Source organism: Bos grunniens, chromosome 14, assembly GCF_055505025.1.
Source record: "Bos grunniens cultivar Pamir isolate PY7600 chromosome 14, Bosgru_T2T1.0, whole genome shotgun sequence".
NCBI lineage: Eukaryota > Metazoa > Chordata > Mammalia > Artiodactyla > Bovidae > Bos > Bos grunniens.
In genome coordinates this window covers 51,101,649-51,120,379 of record NC_141178.1, presented here as the reverse complement: position 1 = coordinate 51,120,379, position 18,731 = coordinate 51,101,649, and the positions used below count along the sequence as shown (strand labels likewise).

General features: G+C 35.6%; 1 protein-coding gene across 50 annotated transcripts in view; it reads left to right on the top strand.

The window, feature by feature from the left end:
• The window catches only part of CSPP1 (centrosome and spindle pole associated protein 1), a 110,451-nt gene that overhangs the window by 38,350 nt on the left and 53,370 nt on the right, over window positions 1-18,731 (top strand). For 23 of the 50 annotated variants that reach the window (XM_086336709.1, XM_086336693.1, XM_086336691.1 and 20 more), the window contains 7 exons: window positions 2,727-2,825; window positions 3,961-4,031; window positions 9,579-9,672; window positions 10,699-10,756; window positions 12,648-12,856; window positions 15,207-15,328; window positions 15,692-15,776. In XM_086336709.1, coding sequence (XP_086192835.1) covers window positions 2,727-2,825; window positions 3,961-4,031; window positions 9,579-9,672; window positions 10,699-10,756; window positions 12,648-12,856; window positions 15,207-15,328; window positions 15,692-15,776 — 738 coding nt within the window. Of the gene's footprint in view, window positions 1-2,726; window positions 2,826-3,960; window positions 4,032-9,578; window positions 9,683-10,698; window positions 10,757-12,647; window positions 12,857-15,206; window positions 15,329-15,691; window positions 15,777-15,861; window positions 15,879-18,731 lie in introns of all 50 variants that reach the window. The other 27 variants (XM_086336702.1, XM_086336701.1, XM_086336713.1 and 24 more) reach the window with 4 other exon arrangements.

The window sequence follows — 18,731 nt, the reverse complement described above, 5'->3', positions numbered from 1 at the left end:
CTTTTTTGGCTTCTTAAATATTTTTCCAGTCTTGAATTTATTATGATTATAAGTGACAGAAGGGGACTTTTATGATATAATTAATTTTTTTTCTTTAGTGAAAGGGTATACTTTGAAGTATCTTTCATATGGTCTTTTTGTTAGGAAATCTGTATGGTTTTACTGTAGAATTAGCAGAGACCTTGACCTTATGCATACATAAAATCATTTCTTAAATTAATTTAGAATGATTGAAATTTCTTTTTGCATTTTTGGTGCTTGCTTTATTAAGATACATTTCTATATACTGAAGAGCTGATAAAACATTGTAGATGTGCTAAATATAACATACTTTCGGTGTGCTTAATTGCTCAGTCGTGTCTCTTTGCAACCCTCTGGACTGTAGTCAGGCAAGAATACTGGAGTGGGTTGACAGTTCCTCCTCCAGGGGATCTACCTCAGGTCTCCTGTGTCTCCTACATTGCAGGGAGATTCTTTACCCACTGAGCCATCAGGGAAGCCCATACTCTGGGGACAACTGTATAAAGATAAGCCACAATTACAAGTCCAAATGTTGTTTTTAGACAACTGAAAATACAGGAAGCCACAAACTTTTCAATAAATTTTAGAGAGAATTTTTGTATGTCTTAGTCTTTAATTCTGATTAATTCTGATTTAATCCCACGTTATGTCTTTTAAAATGTGTAACTTTAAATGTCTCTATATTTGAACACTTTCACTGGTGTATGCTCTGCTTTATCACTTCACTTCTGTCTGTTGTGTTGTGGATTTGTAAGACCATCCCCAGGTTTGGCAATTCACTAGGACTCACAGCACTTTGTGTATGTAGTTATGTTCATGACTGTGGTTTAATAACAGTGGAAGAATACACAGTAAAATCAGCAAATGAAAAAATTGCATGGGACAAAGTCTGAAGGAAACCAGGAGCAGACTTCCAAGAGTTCCCTGCCAAGGACATGCTTAATTCCTGCAGTATCAAAGTGTGAAAACAGGGGTGAAGTGTTGTCTACCAGAAAGTGCATTAGAAACTCACTGCCCAGTGTTATTATTGGGGGCTGGTCATGTAGGCACCCTTTTCCTAGCATGTACCCAAATTATACACTTGCTGAGAGAAAGGAGTTCAGCATAAACTCTATTGCTTGTACAAACAGTTGAGGCACAGTGGGTCACACTTGCCAGTTCTGAGAATGGTGGACTCCTCCCACAGTCTGTGTTCCCAGGTACCCCTAAGGGCCATTCTTGTAAACAGGCCTTTGTTAAGGGTGGTGGTCTCAGGCCTGCTGTTTACCCTTTTCTGCACATATGTGTTTGTATAGATGCAGTATAACTAAATCTGGTTGCCTGGCACTATTAACTACAAAGCTGACTTAAAGTTTATATATCCCTGTTCTTTAAGTGATAGAAGTAAGGAATAACAGTAAACTGATGTGTCAGTTTAAAAGAGAGATTTGAGTTCTTTGGCTTTAGATATAAAATCAGCTGTGTTGTGATAAATTGAAATAATTTGAAATTGTGTTTTGAAAGGGATTGGGGAGGATTCTATTTTAGATGTGGATGAGAAATGGAAGCCATATATCTGTTCTGCCACAGTTCATATAATAGTAAGGTTACAGTTCTGGGTAGTCTTTCCTCTACAGGGGATATTGAAAAGTATAATGGAAACAAAGAGGAGATTTACATGCTGGCTCTGTGGAGAATGATAAGTTCCTTTTCTTCTGAAAATTGGTTTTTCTTAATATGGTAATGAAATTCACCTAAAATATTGAATAATACTTTAATAATCACATTTCTTACCAGTTGACCTCATGAGAGATTATAGTTTAACAACCATGCAAAAAAATATGACTTATGAAATGCTGATTTTCATGGGTGCTGATAAAGGTTAGTGTGAAAAGTCATGTTGGTTTCTTGATGTGAGAAATTAAGCTCAAGGAATCCTTGTTTGCCAAGTGGAAATAAAAAATTAAAAAACACTTAAAAGTTGTTTTCTGGAAAGAATTCTTAAGAAGAAAATAAATTTAAAAATTCTAATCTTCCTTTTTCTTGTTCATGAAATTGTGAGTAAAATGACCTAACCATTTTCTTCTCATGTATCAGCCTATTTGCTTATAATGTTCTCTATTCACCTGTGGGTATTATTTAGTATTTCATGTGATTTACAGTGTTAGCAAATGTTGTGGCTTGCTACATTTGGTTTAATTTCATAGTAAGACTGCTTCTTTATTTGTAAGTTAAAAGGTTTGTATATGCAGTGAAATAATTCTCAGAATTTGTGAATTCTGATGTAAAAAAAAGATCTCATTTTTGAAATTTAACTTATCTTCATGAGAGCAAGGACCATGTCCACATACTCAGTGCCTGGAGTAGTACTTGCCATGTAGTAGGTGCTCAATAAATACTCTTTGACTAATTGAATAATGAAAAAGTCTTATTAGTATTTTCGTATTTTTAATATTAAGATTTTCTAGAAGTTATATTGAAATAATTTATAACTGATCTCCCTTTGTTTTAAAGACTATTGAATCTAAACTCTTAGTGTCTCATTAACCAGCAGATCATATTGTCAGATGTCATTTGAGTTAATTTTCAAATGTATTTACAGTAAAACTTCGTTATAACGCTTTGTTCCCTTTAATATTTCCAACAACAAATGTAAAATCACCAAAGAAAGATAAGAGAAGTCCACTGTATGTGGAACAAGCTCTATAAGCTAATATGTTTTTAAGGATGTACGGGAACAGACGAGGCAATGAGCCTCCTATGGAGTGTGATGGTGATGTCACAGAACAGTCAAACATACGAATTTCATCTGCTGGAAATCAAAGGTATAGTATGTAATATAAATTCTGCCCTTCAGCCATTGCATTGTAAAACAGCAACTGCTAAAACTGGTTTGCTGGAAAACTAGAAAGGCATAGTATGTTAACAGCCTTGCTTATTAGTGAGAGAGGATTTAGGGGAAAGGGGGGAGGGAAGAATTGTGTTATATGAAACTTTTTGGTACTTTACAGCATTCTCTTGAAGGGCAAGTTTTGATTATAAAGTGTGCCAAGGTGTTCTGAGTCCTATCATTATAAAATCTATAAATTTGAATTAACGAAAGGAAAAATAAGCATATAATTTAATGGACCAAAGATCAATTTAAAATATCTTGGAGTTATGGAGGGGACGTAACTTGAAATAAATTGAAAATGTTCTTGTAATATGAGTTTCCATTTCAAAACTATCATTTTCAACATTGAGTAGATAACATTTTTGCTTACTTTGTAAAGTTAGTGCTCATACATAATTGTGTTATATTGGGGTAAAAAAGGAAATTACATGCATTTTATATTCATGTTCTTTTTCTATAGTTTTTTATCTTTTGGTGGCTTTCTTGTGTTGTACATAAGTGGTTTTGAATTTATAGTGCATAACGAAGATAATATTGTGTGTCAGGAAAGTTGTCTATTTTGAGTCTATCTGTATTTGGATTTTCTATTTGAGTCAAATTAAATTTACTTTGAAAGAGTTGTCTCCTCCCCCCTCCCCCCTTGATTCTGTCTTTCAAGGAAAGAGTTTCTTTTAAAGATGATCTTTTCAGAGTGTGGGTGGTATAGATATCATCCTCTTTTTTGGGGATTTATTTATGTGTACTTAGATGTTCATTTTCCTTACTGGGGTAACTGTTCTTATGAAAAAGGGTTTTATTTTATAAAACCCTTCACTGACTGAATCTGGAGTCAGTGAAGCTGGCTGAAGAAAAAGGTCACATGTTTATGTGAATGCCTTGGAGTCCCACTGTATAAAGAGAGAAAATGCCGTGATTTTACCTTTGTTTTAAAAACATGTAATAACTGTTATGTTAGTAATATCCACAGTATGTTGAAAGGCCAATAACTCACACCTACATTTCACTTTAACATTTTTTTCCTGAGAATTGTTTGAGTCTTGATTCTTTTTGTTTTTTTTTGTTTTTAGTGCTCGAGACAATGAACCATCCAAACCTACTTATCGAGAGACATGCAGTCCTTTTGCGGGAATGCTCTTTGGTGTGTACATGCCCTCCAGTTAATTAGATTTTTGTGGAGTGTTTTATAAAAGGTCTTTAGTGAGAACTCACCGTTGTAATTAGTACCACTCTTACTAATAATAGAAAAATTTCTCTAGTGCTTACTCTGTGATAGGCACTATTCTAAACATTTAGCATGTATTATATAGCTCTGTGTATAATTTTAAAGCTAAATAGCTTTTATTTAGTGATGAACTTTCTGTAGATGATAAATGAAGTATTAAGTTCAGTAAAATCTTTAAAATTTCACTTTATTGTAGTGTTGCTGTTTCTTATATTCTTTTTTATACGTAATATTTTTTTCTTGATTCTTTTTCTTTAGCTACCACAAAAGTGCCGTACATTTTAGTTTAGCTCCCCTGAATGAAATCTCTTGATAAAATCCTTTCCCATGTTCTTTCCATTTAGTTTCTGAGAAAGTATTTTGGTCAAATAATGATTATAATCCAGATATTCTGTTCATTTTGTCAGAAATGAAGGTCATTGCTTAAGCATGTTGATTTGTTCTATTAACTTGTTACATTTAATTTCAGAAAGGGTGTGAAGAGAAAGTATTCCCTGTGTGTAACTTTTAAGTAGAAAAGTGGTCTGTTCTTTGTGTAAATATGTTAGAAAAATTGCCTGAGATTATATTTCAGTGAAGTATATGAAGAAATTGGAGTATAAGAATGCAGTTTATATTCATTCAACCTAAAATCAATCAGTAATTTAAATTTTAGCTTCAGTTCAGTCGCTCAGTCGTGTCCAACTCTGCGACCCCATGGACTGCAGCACACCAGGCTTCTCTGTCCATCACCAACCCCCAGAGCCTGCTCATACTCATGTTCGTCAAGTCGGTGATGCCATCCAACCATCTCATCCTCTGTCGTCCCCTTCTCCTCCCAGCAATCCTGCCTTCAAAAATTCCCAGCAAATTTTGGCTTAGAGATATGTATTTGTGTGATATTCTCACTTTTGTTTCCTTGAAATGGCTATTATGAGAAAAATGGCATAATACCCAGAGTTTTATTCTAATGTCTTTAAATGAGAATTGACCAATTTAACCTATCAATAAGTCAGAGTAATGGCTTCCTTCTTAGGATTCTTTTTTTGTTAAACATGATAAAAATTGGAGAAATGCTTTTTTGTGTTGGAAACCCACTGACAATTTTATCAGTAAATGGATTACTATACCCTAAAATTTTAAAGATGAATGGTATGAATTTATCATTAATTCAATCCAGGAATTATAGATTGATATTTGATAATAGACTCTGTTGCTTGGAATAGACTATTAAGCTCATTTAATTCAGTGATTTACCGCATGCTTGGATCTTTTTTCCCCAGCTATATTTGTGTGTCCCCTTAGGGAACTTACTCTCCCCTGAGGCAGTACATTCCAACTTGCGGTGACTCTGATTGTTGCAGTATTCTCATTTCTCTTGAGCTGGAATTTGTCTTCCTTTAATTTTTCCCCAGGGATCTTGTTTAGAGTGTTTTGCTTTCTTTGAAGAATTAGGACAGTTGACTGCTGAGAGCAAAAATAATATATTGTGGGGTTTATAATGGAATCATGGATCATTCAAAAGTATGTTTTTAAATTCCATTATTTGGGGATTTTCATGCTGTCTTTTTGTCATTGACTGCTTGTTTAATTCCCTTGTGGGGAAAATAATTTTTAAATTTCAGTTATTTCAAAATTGAATTTTTTAAGTAAAATTTTAAACAGTGGCTCAGAATTTGGTCTGTCTTGCTGAGTGTTTAATGTGTACTTGAAAGAATGTGCATTGTGTGGTTGTGGAATGTAATAGTTTATAAATGTCAAGCCATTTGGTTGATAGTGATGTTCATGTCTTATACATCTTTAATGACTTGTTTAGAGAGAAGAGTTCAATTCCTGACTACCTTGTTCTTAGTGTAGGGCCTGGAGGGATTTTCGCAGTGTTTCTGCACCTTCCGCAGTTTCCTCCATGCCCCCGACAGACAGGATCTCTCTCGCCAGTTTTCCTTGCTCAGCAGTGGTTTGCTGTAGCTTGTTCCTCGATGCCAGGCTGGCCCTGTGTATTTGGTTCTCAGTAATGAGTCTTTCTTAGTGTTCTGCTTCTCCCCAGGGTGGTGGCCAAACTCTCCTTTGTGTTTGTGGAGGGTCTTCTATGTAAGAATTTCCTGCTTCTCCCCTAGCAGTAGCAGACCTTTGCTTTGTATGAGGGCAGAACTCTGGGTCCAAGGTTTTCTGTCCTTCAACCAATAGATTTCTGTATATGAGAGAAGAGTCTGGAATGTGGGCAATGGTTGGTTGGTTGATTTTGCCTCGGAATGCTGTCTTCCAGGTGTCTTGTGTTGCCCCATCTCCAGCCTCTCATGAGCGTCAGGTGAAGGCAGCAAATGAGTGCAGATTCCCCTTGTGTCTGGGGCTTTCAGAGAAGCTACACTGCTACTCCAACCCCACACAAACCTTTAAGAATTCATTACCATTTCAGTTATTTTCTTTTTACCTACTTCTAAAGTGAAAGTATTAGTCACTTTGTCATTTCTGACTCTTCGCTACCCTGTGGACTGTAGCCTGCCAGGCTTCTCTGTCCATGGAATTCTCCAGGCAGGAATACTGGTATGGGTTGCCATTGCCTTCTCCAGGGGAGTTTCCTGACCCAGGGACCAAACCCAGGTGTCCTGCATTGTAGGCAGCTTCCTTACTGTTAAGGCTGCTGCCCATTTCTCCATACACTGGTAAAGGTAAAACACTTGTCTTGTCCCATCTTTCTATGAATTGGTTTTTATACCCTTTGAAATTCAGTTTACCTGGTTGCTTATAACCTCAGCTCTCTGATGGGCTTTTTAAAAGTTACGATTTTGTAGATGAGCTTTTTCCTATTGTGCTGCTGCTGCGTCACTTCAGTCGTGTCCGACTCTGTGCGACCCCATAGATGGAAGCCCACCAGGCTCCCCTGTCCCTGGGAATCTCCAGGCAAGAACACTGGAGTGGGTTGCCATTTCCTGCTCCAATACATGAAAGTGAAAAGTGAAAGTGAAGTCGCTCAGTCATGTCAGAGTCTTCGCAACCCCATGGACTGCAGCCTACCAGGCTCCTCCGTCCATGGGATTTTCCAGGCAAGAGTACTAGAGTGGGGTGCCATTGCCTTCTCCGTTTCCTATTGTAGGGTATGAACAATGTTCTCTTGTGGCTTTCTACTTTCTAAGGAGGAGTCCCTATTTGGTTCTTCATAATAGTTTTATTTTATCCTTATTACTATTTTCACTTAAATATTTGGGCATAGTTTTGGTAGCTGTTTTAACATCTTTGTTCATTGTTCTATCCTCTGTTTCTGTGATTTTTTTTTTCCAACGGATTAACTTTTCTAATGGTTATGGGTCACTGTATTGCTTTTCTATTGTTGCATTACAGATTAGTAAGATTTAGTGGCTCAAAATGTCACACATCTGAGTTTCTGTGTGACATTAATTTTGTTGGGTCCTCTGCTCAAGATCTCATAAGGTGTCAGCCAGGCTGTTTTTCATCTGGGGTCTTATAGGGAAAGAAGAGCTTTCAGATTTTTGGCTCAATTAATTTTTTTGTGGCTGCATTACTAAGGGCCCTGGCTTCTTATTGTGTATCTGCTAGACACTCTCCTCAGTTCCTGGAGGCCGTCTGCTATTTCTTGCCACTTGGTCTTTTCCTCCAAGACTGCTCATTTTATCATGCCACCAAGGAGAATCTCTGAACTCAATGAGAACTTTTATCTGCTTATGTCAGACCCACCCAAGATCATCTCCCTTTTAATTAGTTCAAAATTGATTTGGTGCCTCAATTAAATACATCTGCAGATTCCTTTCACCTTTGCCACATTCATTGGCTGGAAGCAAGTCATCAGTCCTGCCACACTCAGGGAAAGGTTTGTACAGGAAGTTCGTGCCAGAAGGCAGAGAAAGAATGTAGATATGTCTGAGAACTTTGTCTGCCACATTCATGTTTTTCTGTTTCCTAAGGACCAGTCTCTCTGAGGCCTTATTTTAAACTCAGCTGGAACATCTAGAGCAACCTTCCCTCAAGGAAGATTGCTCAGTCTTCATGCTTGCTCCTCTTCCCTGAGTACTCGTAAAGGATCACCAAGAACTCCAGTCTAGCTGGCTGGAGCTTAAATTTCTCCCCACTTCATTGGGGGAGGTCTGTGAATTCAGTTTATGGGTTCTTCGTAATTTTTTGCCCAGCCTAATGGAATTTCACTCTGCATACACTGACTAGTTCACAGTAAAATTCAGAGGAACCCCTTTACAGATTTCCAAAGCCCTTTTACGCTTCTTCTTGAATTTTTGGCCCAAACTTCTAGCCACTTAGCTTTCCTAATTTTGACCTTTATTTGCTCAATTTAACTGTTTCCCATGTTAAATTTTTTCCCTCCCTATACCCGTGAAGATTGCACGCAGGCAGAAACGGAGGGTGCTTGAAAGGTGCTCACATTTATTTACCTTCTCTCAGGTATTACACTTGTGTGCTACCTGTTGTCCAGTGTCTGAAAAAGTTATTTCATATATTTTGCCTAGTTTTATTATGTTTTTTTTTTTAATGGAAGGCTGAGTTTTGTGCTTGTTAATTCCATCATGATCAGAAGCAGAATGGACATATCTACTTTGATTGTAAACCATTATTATTAACCTTAACATGATTTATATTACCTTATGGGAGCTTCAGTGTTGCTGATATCTGTGCTTAATGGACAAAAGGAAACTAATAATTAAGGTAGTAGAGAAGTTTCTGGTTCAGTTGCATTTTTGATATCCTGTGATTTGTGTAGTTTTCCAGATTTTGCATGACTGGATTTTCATATAAGTGATACCAGAGTAAAAGGTTCACATATTTTTTTTCTGTAGAATTGAAATAACCATTGAAATTTTTTGAGCAGGGTGTCATCATGATTAGTGTTGTACTTTAGGACAGTTAATCATATGTAAGTGTGCTAGATGTATTAGAATAGGGAGGGAAGAAGTTGTGGAGACAAGTTAAAAGGTTATTGCTGCAATTCAGGTAAAATATAGAGTTCCTATCCAAGGTTGATGGCCATAACAGTAGAGAAGAGGGGCCTCACATGAAATAAATAAGAAAGAATGAGATAGCAAAGTTATAGTGACGTTTTGAGGCTCAATTAGGCCGCTAACAGAAAACAAAAGGACAGTTGCTTTTGTGATGTCCTTTTTGAACACACTTGTTAAATTTAAGGGGCTTGTGAGAAATATTAGTAGAGATAGTATCCTGATTTTTGGAAAGTGGGAATAGAAATTATTCTCTTATTTAAGAAGGTTTTTGACTAATGTAGAATTTTGAGAAGGATTAATGTGCCTTGTGTTTGATGCATAGTTATTAATAAATTATAAAACTAAAATTGAATAGGTAATGTTACATGTGATTTTACCTTCTATATTTGCTGCATATGTAATAATTATACTCTGATATAATTACAATGAAAAATAAAAAATTAACTTTGCAGTTACATGTGTTACTTCAGAGTTAAGACTGCCTTTTTTTTTTTTTTTTTTTTTTTTTACCATTTTCTAGGGGGCGAAGATCGAGAACTTATTCAGAGAAGGAAAGAGAAATATAGACAAGAACTATTGGAACAAATGGCTGAACAACAGAGGAACAAGAGACGGTAATGAAAGGTTTGCATTTAACAACCATGTTTTGAATTTAAATGTTGGTTTAAAATGACATGGTAGTAACTATTACATGGTAAAATAAGGGAATATTTTTCATAATACAGTTCTGTGTTTGTAAATCATTCTGTTTCAGTCTCCACGTTGTAAATCAGCCAGGGTAATAAAACAGATACTTTGAGCGTGATCACTTTCTTCATCACAGGTAACAAAAGAGACTGTGTGTTCATTCTGTAATAGGCCTTATACATATTCTCATTAATTCTTCAATTTTAGGGGAACATTTAATGTTATCTACATGCCCACTGTGTTATCCCCATATATAGTAGCAAGTAAAAAGCGTTTTGTCTTTTAACAATGAAATGGTAAGCACACGTGTATGTACATGCCATATAAAAATAATCATGAGAGATCCACAGATATTTATATTGTATACAACTCGCAGAATTTGTAATCATTCATGTAGAAAGACCTCTGAAATAATAATTTCAGTTTAAAATTAGGGATAGATATTTTGGTTCTAGAGAATTCGAGACTTATCACCTTTTAGTCTTGCCTTTTTCTTAGAGGAAGCCAGTATCTCTTGTCCGGTATTAGCCATATTTAAGATCATTTTTCTGGAATACTCTTATTGGAGAGTATCATGTTAACTTTTAATTTTTAATCCTCCCTTTTGTGAACTGAAGATATACATGTACCCTAAAAGCAGTTTTTATTTGTTTTACTAAGACTTTGTTTTACTTCTTTATTCTGTGTAAATTGCTTAAACTTTGAAGTATCCCAGGCACTGGTTTAGAGATATTTATTCCAAGTCAGTTTGCATGTGAATGCTTGTTTATTTTCCACCAAATCAGAAAACTTAGTTTTCAGAATTATTTAAGGTTTTATTGCTAATTAAATTATTTACTATTTATTTTTGGAGATGTCATTGCATGGACTTTGTAAGTTTGTTTCAATAATGATTATGATTTTGATACTGTTTATTATAACCTTGTAATATGTAAAACTTTAATTTTGTTTAGAGAAAAAGATTTGGATCTCAGGGTTGCAGCTTCTGGAGCACAAGACCCTGAGAAATCGGTAAGAGTTCTTGCCATCTTTTAATGTTTACTCTTTCATTCAAATAAGACTCAGATGTAGTGGCAGGTAGAGACAGAGCATATTGGGGAAAATGTAAGAGTAGACAAGTTTGAACAGTAATAAACTAAATTCAGGAGTCCTAACTCTTTTTTACTTCTCTAAGATAATTTTTCCCTTTTCATATATATATATTTTTAAAGTTTCTTATAAATTAGTCCTTTCAGTTTATTTTCATGCACTATTTTAGTTTAATATATAATGAATGTTAATCTTCATTGTAATTTGATAATGTTTGTTGTATTAGAGGGGTTTCCAGAGAAATTGAAATCTTTAATTCTAGTCTAAGCATTTTAATAATTTTTACTTAATGTAAATCTAGAAGTAATAACCTTATATTACTTTAATTTTTTAATTTTCATAATTGGAATGAATTATACACATCATTGCAGTTGAGTAAGGAGAAGGTAATAATTTATTGCTCTTCTCAAAAGCTACTTTTTTTTTTTTAGTTGGATGTGTAGAATTTATTTGCTAGGGCAAGTTTTTGTTTCATCTCTTAAGAAACTTTAATTTCTTTAAAAATTACATTAAAAAGTTTGTTCTTAAAAAGAATACAGCAACTGAAAATAACTCTGTTGTAGGCAACTTTTGTCTTACATTTTCTTATGCTACATATAACCTGTGGATTCTTCATTTTAAAAATTTTGATACTGCGCCAGTATCACTCCTAGTGTACTTTTTGACTTCTCATAGAGTAAAACTTTAAGATTCATCTGAGAAATCATTCTTGAGAAACTAAAAGTGCTAGGAAAAAAGAATAAATTCCAAAACGGAATATATTTTCCTCTGTCAGTAAATACCTTCCAAATAGTTTTGACAGTCAAGAATTTCCTTTTAGAATCTTGAGCTTTTTAATATAATGTGGTGGCATGTTAAACCTCGCATTTATAGTTACCTTTTTGTTTGATGGATCTTCTTATTTATATTTAAACAACTTTTAGAGTGTCAAGTTGCTTTTTATGAGAATAAATAAAAATTTTACATGTATTAGTTATTTAGACCATCACTTTTGGGTTTATTTTTGATGTGCAAATCTTAGAAAAGGGCACTTAAATGATATTCTGGAGCAGAGGTTAGCAAACTATAACCTGTGGCCAAATCCATTTGCTGCCTGTTTTTGTCACGTTTTATTGCATCACACCCTCCTGGCTAATTTGCTTACATACTGTTTTGGTCTACTTTAGAAGTTACGAAGAGATCATGTGGCTTACAAAGTCTGATATATTTACTAACTGGCTCTTCACAGAAAATGTTTGCTCACTCTGCTCTGGAGAAACTTTAATGTTAGAATACTTTGATGACAATTGAGAGTAGTGAAGCAGCATAGTGTTATAGTATAATAGAGTTTTATATTTAGAATTAATATCTGGCTCTAGTCTTTGCTTATTTATTAATGGTGAAACCTTAGGTGATTTATGTACTTTCATGGAGACTCAGTTACTCATTTTATAAAATAAGAATTGGATCTTAAAAATCTCTTATAGCTGTAAAATTCTGTTGTGTGTACTCAATCGTGTCTTACTCTTTGTGACCCTATGGACTGTAGCCCTCCAGGCTCTTCTGTCCATGGGATTCTCCAGGCAAAAATACTGGAGTGGGTTGTCATTTCCTCCAGGGGATCTTCCAAACCCTAGGATCAAACCCAGGTCTCCTGCATTGGCAAGCGGATTGTTTACCACTGAGCCAGCTGGGAAATCCCAAGTGTTTGTGTCTCTGCTCTGTGTCTAACTTAAGTGCCTGCTGGCAGTCTGGGATAGAGGGTCTTTTGAGATCTCTTCCACCTTTAAATTTATGATTACATGTGACACACAGATTTTTCTCTTTATTTTAGCCTGATAGACTAAAGCAGTTTAGTGTGGCACCAAGACACTTTGAAGAGATGATACCACCTGAGAGACCCAGAATAGCTTTCCAGACACCTCTCCCTCCTCTGTCCGCCCCATCTGTCCCACCCATCCCATCAGTTTACTCCATCCCATCTCAGAGTGAAGATGTGCACAGTGGACTCAGCAGCACTCTTGGTGACATGGTGCCTCCCAGGTGCTTGTTTAAAATGTTTTGTGTTTGGAAATTAGGTAAGGTATCATTATATTTTATATTTAGAAGTAGTTGCTGAAGCAGATGATGGTATCCTTCAGAGATTTTCGTACAATTAATGGATTTTGTCAAATAATTTCTGTTGAAATGTGTTTTCATTGTTGATCTTTGCTCTGTTAAAAAACAAGAGAAATTCTTATAACATTCTTTTATTGTTTAAAGATGCTTCAGTATTTTTAAAATGTATAACTAAATACATTTAGTATTTAGTTTTAGGTCATATTTTGGAATGTCTATTTTAATATCTTTTAACATATAAAACCTGGACATTTTCAATTTTGTAATTTCCACTTGGCAAACATTGAATACTTCCTTCAGTTAATGCTGAAAAAGTTTCTAATGTGACTGTTTTATATATATTACTTTAGTTTGTTTTCTTCAACTCTTTCTCTGTGATTACTTACAGGCTATGCAACTCAAGTATCTGAAATAAAGTGTTGAGATTATAAAACCTGTAATTTAGGTATTAGGGTAAAGATTTAATGTCACAGGTAAAAGGCATCATACTATATTGGATTTAAACATAAAGAAAATCTTGTTAATGTTGGTATTTTCTGGTCTATACTTTCTTCTCTCAGGATTTTTGCTTATTTTTTGTTCACTACTAATGTATTAATTGACGGATTACATTTAATCAGGTGTTTTCTTTTTTAACATTGATACTTTCTGGGCTATACATTCCTTCAGTAATACTTGGTATCATCTTTTATTTACTGCTAACAAATTGTCTAACCATGTTTACTGTACTTATCAGGTGTTTGGTTTGTTTCATCTGATGGCTTCCCAACTCAAAAAGCTAGATGATATCAGCGTTGACTTAGGGATTAAAATGGTTGCTTCACTGCCTGGAGTTTGGGCAAACCAGACTTATTGAACTTCAGTTTTCTCACTTGTAAAAGTAGAATAGTAACATACATATGTGTGTGTGAGTGTGTGTATATGTTTTTAAATCTACAGTTAGAGGATTGTTATGAGGATTAAATCTTGTATAAATCTCTAAAAATTTAAGCTTTAATGATACTGAAAGTTTTCTTTTATAGTAATTTTTCAGCTGTTTTGTTGATGTATCTACAGAGTAAGGATAGTAAGATTAGACACATAAATGCTTAGTAAATGTGAAGAGTATTCATGACTGAAGAGAACTTTAATGCCTTCTCAGCTCTTTAGAATTATTTTGAAGTATACAAAGGGGAACCTAAGATACACACTCAAATGTGAAGACATTCTAGGATGCCTCCTTTGTCTTTCTGTTCATCTAAAGGAATCTGCTTTTTACCTTTTAACAAATGGAAAATATTGCCTTGGTGGAAATACAGAGGTACTTCTTAATCATTAATGAAGTGCTGATGTAGACATTTTCAGAAGTTTTAACTTTATGAAGTGCTGAAAATTAAGTCAAAAATTTACTGTTGATATTTAAGTAGTTTCTTTTTCACATTATAGTTTAATTCCTTTGAAAGAACAATACATTTTTAGAGTTTAAAAAAAAAATACACCTTTCTCTCAGTTACATGGAACCACTTGTAATGCCATTCTGTACCTCTGCCTTTTCTTCTTCTTGTTTCCTCCTCCTCTGTGATTCACTCTGGCAGCGTGGTTGAAGCATTGCCTTTCTTGGAAAACATCCTGATACTTCTTCTCCTTCTCTATGTGATCTAAATGTTCCTACTCCATAAAATCTAAATGTTCCTATTCTTTTAACACCCCATGTCTCCTTGTATTGCTTCATCTGCTCTGTGCTGTGCTAAATTGCTTCAATCGTATCCAAATCTTTGCGACCCCTTGGACTGTAGCCCACCAGACTTCTCTGTCCATGAGATTCTCCAGGCAGGAATACTGGAGTCGGTTCCCAGGCCTTCCTCCAGGGGACCTTCCCAACCCAGGGATTGGACTTGTGTCTCATTATGTCTCCTGCATTGGCAGGCAGGTTTTTTTTTTTTTTTTTACCATTAGTGCCACCTGTGAAACTGCTTCATTTGCTATACACTGCTTTAATGGTTGTTTTATGTCTGTATTATTTCTGAGGGACAGAGACCATGTTTGTTCAATACTGGCAGATGGTGACAAATTAGATACTCACTGAGTAACTGTGGTACCTTAAATTCTGAAATTTTATATTTTTTGTTTTTTGAATTATAATTTTTGATAAGATACTGAAGCAAGATGATGACTTTTCCTAAAGTAGCAATTAGATTTTCAGTAAGATTTTTGTAAAAGAATACTATCTTGATTTTTTTTTTTTTAAAGTTGCAATGAAATATGAGAAGAATTTCCCAATTTTCTGTTGGTACAGAGTTGCACCTCTGCCTCCACCTCCCATGCTGCCCCCTTTGGCTGCGAACTACCGAACTCCTTACGATGACGCGTACTATTTCTATGGGGCCAGGAATACTTTGGATCCTAGTCTTGCTTATTGTAAGTTATCTGTGGGGTAAACATTATTGTACAGCAGTTCAGTCAAGAAAATTGGTTTCTGTGCAAGCAAAAATACATCAATGAGAAAAAGCACAACTTTACTTAATTCCAATATTATATATTTATTGATTTAGTAAATGCTCTACTTTAAAACTCAGTTATAATTCATAGTTATTTCCTTTTTATCTAGGTTTAAGAAATAACTATTTCATGTTTTCTTGCATTATTCTTTGCTAACTTTTAACTCAGAAGGAAATATGTTTTTTTTTCCTTAGGTAGCATTTTCAGTATGTGACTTTTCCTTTAGGGATAAAGTGTAATTAAGTGAGTACTCAGACATAAATGTGTTTGTTTTCTTTTTAGATGGTTCAGGGATGATGGGAGTACAGCCTGCTCCTGCTCCTTATGTTACAGCTCCTGTCACCCACCAGCCAGTACAGCCTATTGTGTAAGTAGTTAAAATAATTCTTTGTTTCAAGGTTAATTTGTCTTCCATTGAACCTGTATTATTCAGTGCACTCTTTTTTGTTCAGAACAGATACGCCGCTAAGTCACTTCAGTCGTGTCCGACTCTGTGCGACCCCATAGACGGCAGCCCACCAGGCTCCCCCGTCCCTGGGATTCTCCAGGCAAGAACACTGGAGTGGGTTGCCATTTCCTTCTCCAATGCATGAAAGTGAAAAGTGAAAGTGAAGTCGCTCAGTCGTGTCTGACTCTTAGCGACCCCATGGACTGCAGCCTACCAGGCTCTTCCGTCCATAGGATTTTCCAGGCAAGAGTACTGGAGTGGGGTGCCATTGCCTTCTCCATCAGAACAGATATAACTTATTTTAATTTCCAGTTATTACATAACCAGTGCACAATGCTGGAAAAGATTGAGGGCAGGAGACCACACAGGATGAAATGGTTGAATGGCATCACCCACTCAATGGACATGAATTTGAAGAAACTGTGAGAGGTAGTGAAGGACAGGGAAGCCTGGCATGCTGTAGTTCATGGGGTTGCAAAGAGTCGGACACAACTTAGTGACTGAATAACAACAACGTTATGTGCAGTGCTTTTAAGTCAGTGTTTCATATTTCATAGAAAGCACATTTAAAAAATTAAGAATAACCTCTCTTTTATTAGAAAAGTCATTTGTGGGTCTTATTGATAAGAGTACAAATGTGTAAAAAATTGAAATCACCTAGAATCTCATTCATCCAGAGGTAGATATACCTAAATATGTATTCAGGAACCCATTTTATGTACAAATAAAATCACAAAAATATATACAGAACACACTATAGCATCATTTTAAAAAAATGACCTTTTTATGTAGAGATAAGCATAGATTCCTATGGTGAAATTATAAGCAATATAGAGACATCTTGTGTACCCTTTAGTTTCTTTCAGCATTTTCAATATTTCAGTTGCTAATATTTTGCAAAACTGTGTTCAGTATCACTCAGATACATAACACTGAATATAATCAAAATATACTCCCATCATTGCAGGGATTCCTGAAGATGCCCTCTTATAGCCAGACATAGTTCTGTCCTACCCGAATTCTCTCCTTAGCCACTGGCAATAACTGATCTATTTTCTATTTCTGTAATATTTCAAGCATGTTTTATAAGTGGATTTTTATAATATGTAACCTTTAGGGGTTGACTTTTTAGAGTCAGCATAACTGGAGATTCATCCGGGTTTTTGCATGTGTAAATTGTTCATTTTTTAAATTGTTAGTAGCATTCATTGGTGGGGATGTACCACAGTTTAACCATTCACTTATTAAAGATCATATAAGTTATTATGAATTGATGCTTTTGAACATCAATTCAAGGAGAAGACTCTTGAGAGGCCCTTGGACTGCAAGGATATCCAACCAGTCCATTCTAAAGGAGATCAGTCCTGGGTGTTCTTTGGAAGGACTGATGCTAAGGCTGAAACTCCAATACTTTGGCCACCTCATGCGAAGAGTTGACTCATTGGAAAAAACTCTGATGCTGAGAGGGATTGGGGACAGGAAGAGAAGGGGACGACAGAGGATGAGATGGCTGGATGGCATCACCGACTCAATGGACGTGAGTTTGAGTGAACTCTGGGAGCTGGTGATGGACAGGGAGGCCTGGCGTGCTGCAATTCATGGGGTCGCAAAGAGTCAGGCACAACTGAGCGACTGAACTGAGCTGAATTGAAGTTATTATGAATAGAGCTGCTGTACACATTCTTGTACAGGTTTTTTTTTTTTTTTGTAAACACAGTCTTTATTTCTTTAGGATATTGCCTAGGAGTATTTGTTGGGTTGTATGGTAGTTACAAGCCTACTTTTGTAAAAAACTGCCAGACATTTTTCAGAGAGACTGTACTATTTTCCTTTTGTATCAGCAATGTATTAAAAACCTGTTTTTTTAAAAAACAAACAAAAACCTGGTTTCTTCATATCTTCCCCAATATTTGGCATGTGACTTGTGTTTAGGCCATTCTGATAGGTGTATATATAGTGATTGGGGTTTTAATATAGTTTCCTAATAATGTTGAACGTCTTTTCATGTGTTTATTTACCATCTGTAAATCTTTGGTGAAACGTCTGTTGATATGGCTCAGATGGTAAAGAATCTGCCTGCAACGTAGGAGACCCAGGTTCAATCCCTGGGTTGGGAAGATCCCCTGGAGAAGGGAATGACAACGCACTCTACTATTCTTGCCTGGAGAATCCCATGGACAGAGGAGCCTGGTGGGCTACAGTCCATGGGGTTGCAAAGAGTTTGACATGACTGAGCAACTCAGACTTTCACTTTTCACTTTTTTACTTTCTGTTGATGTCTTTTGCACATTTTCCAATTGGAGCATTTTTTTTTAATACTGAGTTTTTAAGAGTTCTTTGTATATCCTAAATATTAGTTCTTTGTCAGATATGTGGTTTGCAAATATTTTCTCTCGGTCTAAAGTTTGTCTTTTCATCCTTTTGGAAGGGTACTTGTAAATTTTAAATAAGTCCAATATATCAACTTTTTTCCTGTGGATCATGTTTTCAGTATCAAGTATCTAGGTACTTGTTTTCCTAAGCCTGGATCCAAAAGATTTTCTACGTTTTGTTTTTAAAAAACAAAAGAACTCTTTAGTTCTTTGTTTTCCTGAAAGTTTTTATAGTTTTACATTTAACTTCATAATCCATTTTGAGTTATTTTTTGGGTAAGGTGTTAGATTTAGGTCAGGGTACCCATTCCCTGCCATGTGAGTGGCAGTAGCTCCCAGAACCATTGGTTGACAAGATCCTTTTTCCTGGGAATGGGTTTTATACCTTTGTCAAAAAAAGCTGGGCATGTTTTTGTGAGTCTCTGTCTGGGATTATTCTCTTCCATTGTTCTGTGTGTCTGTCCTTGTGTTGGTGTCACTTGATAATTATAGCTCTGTGGAA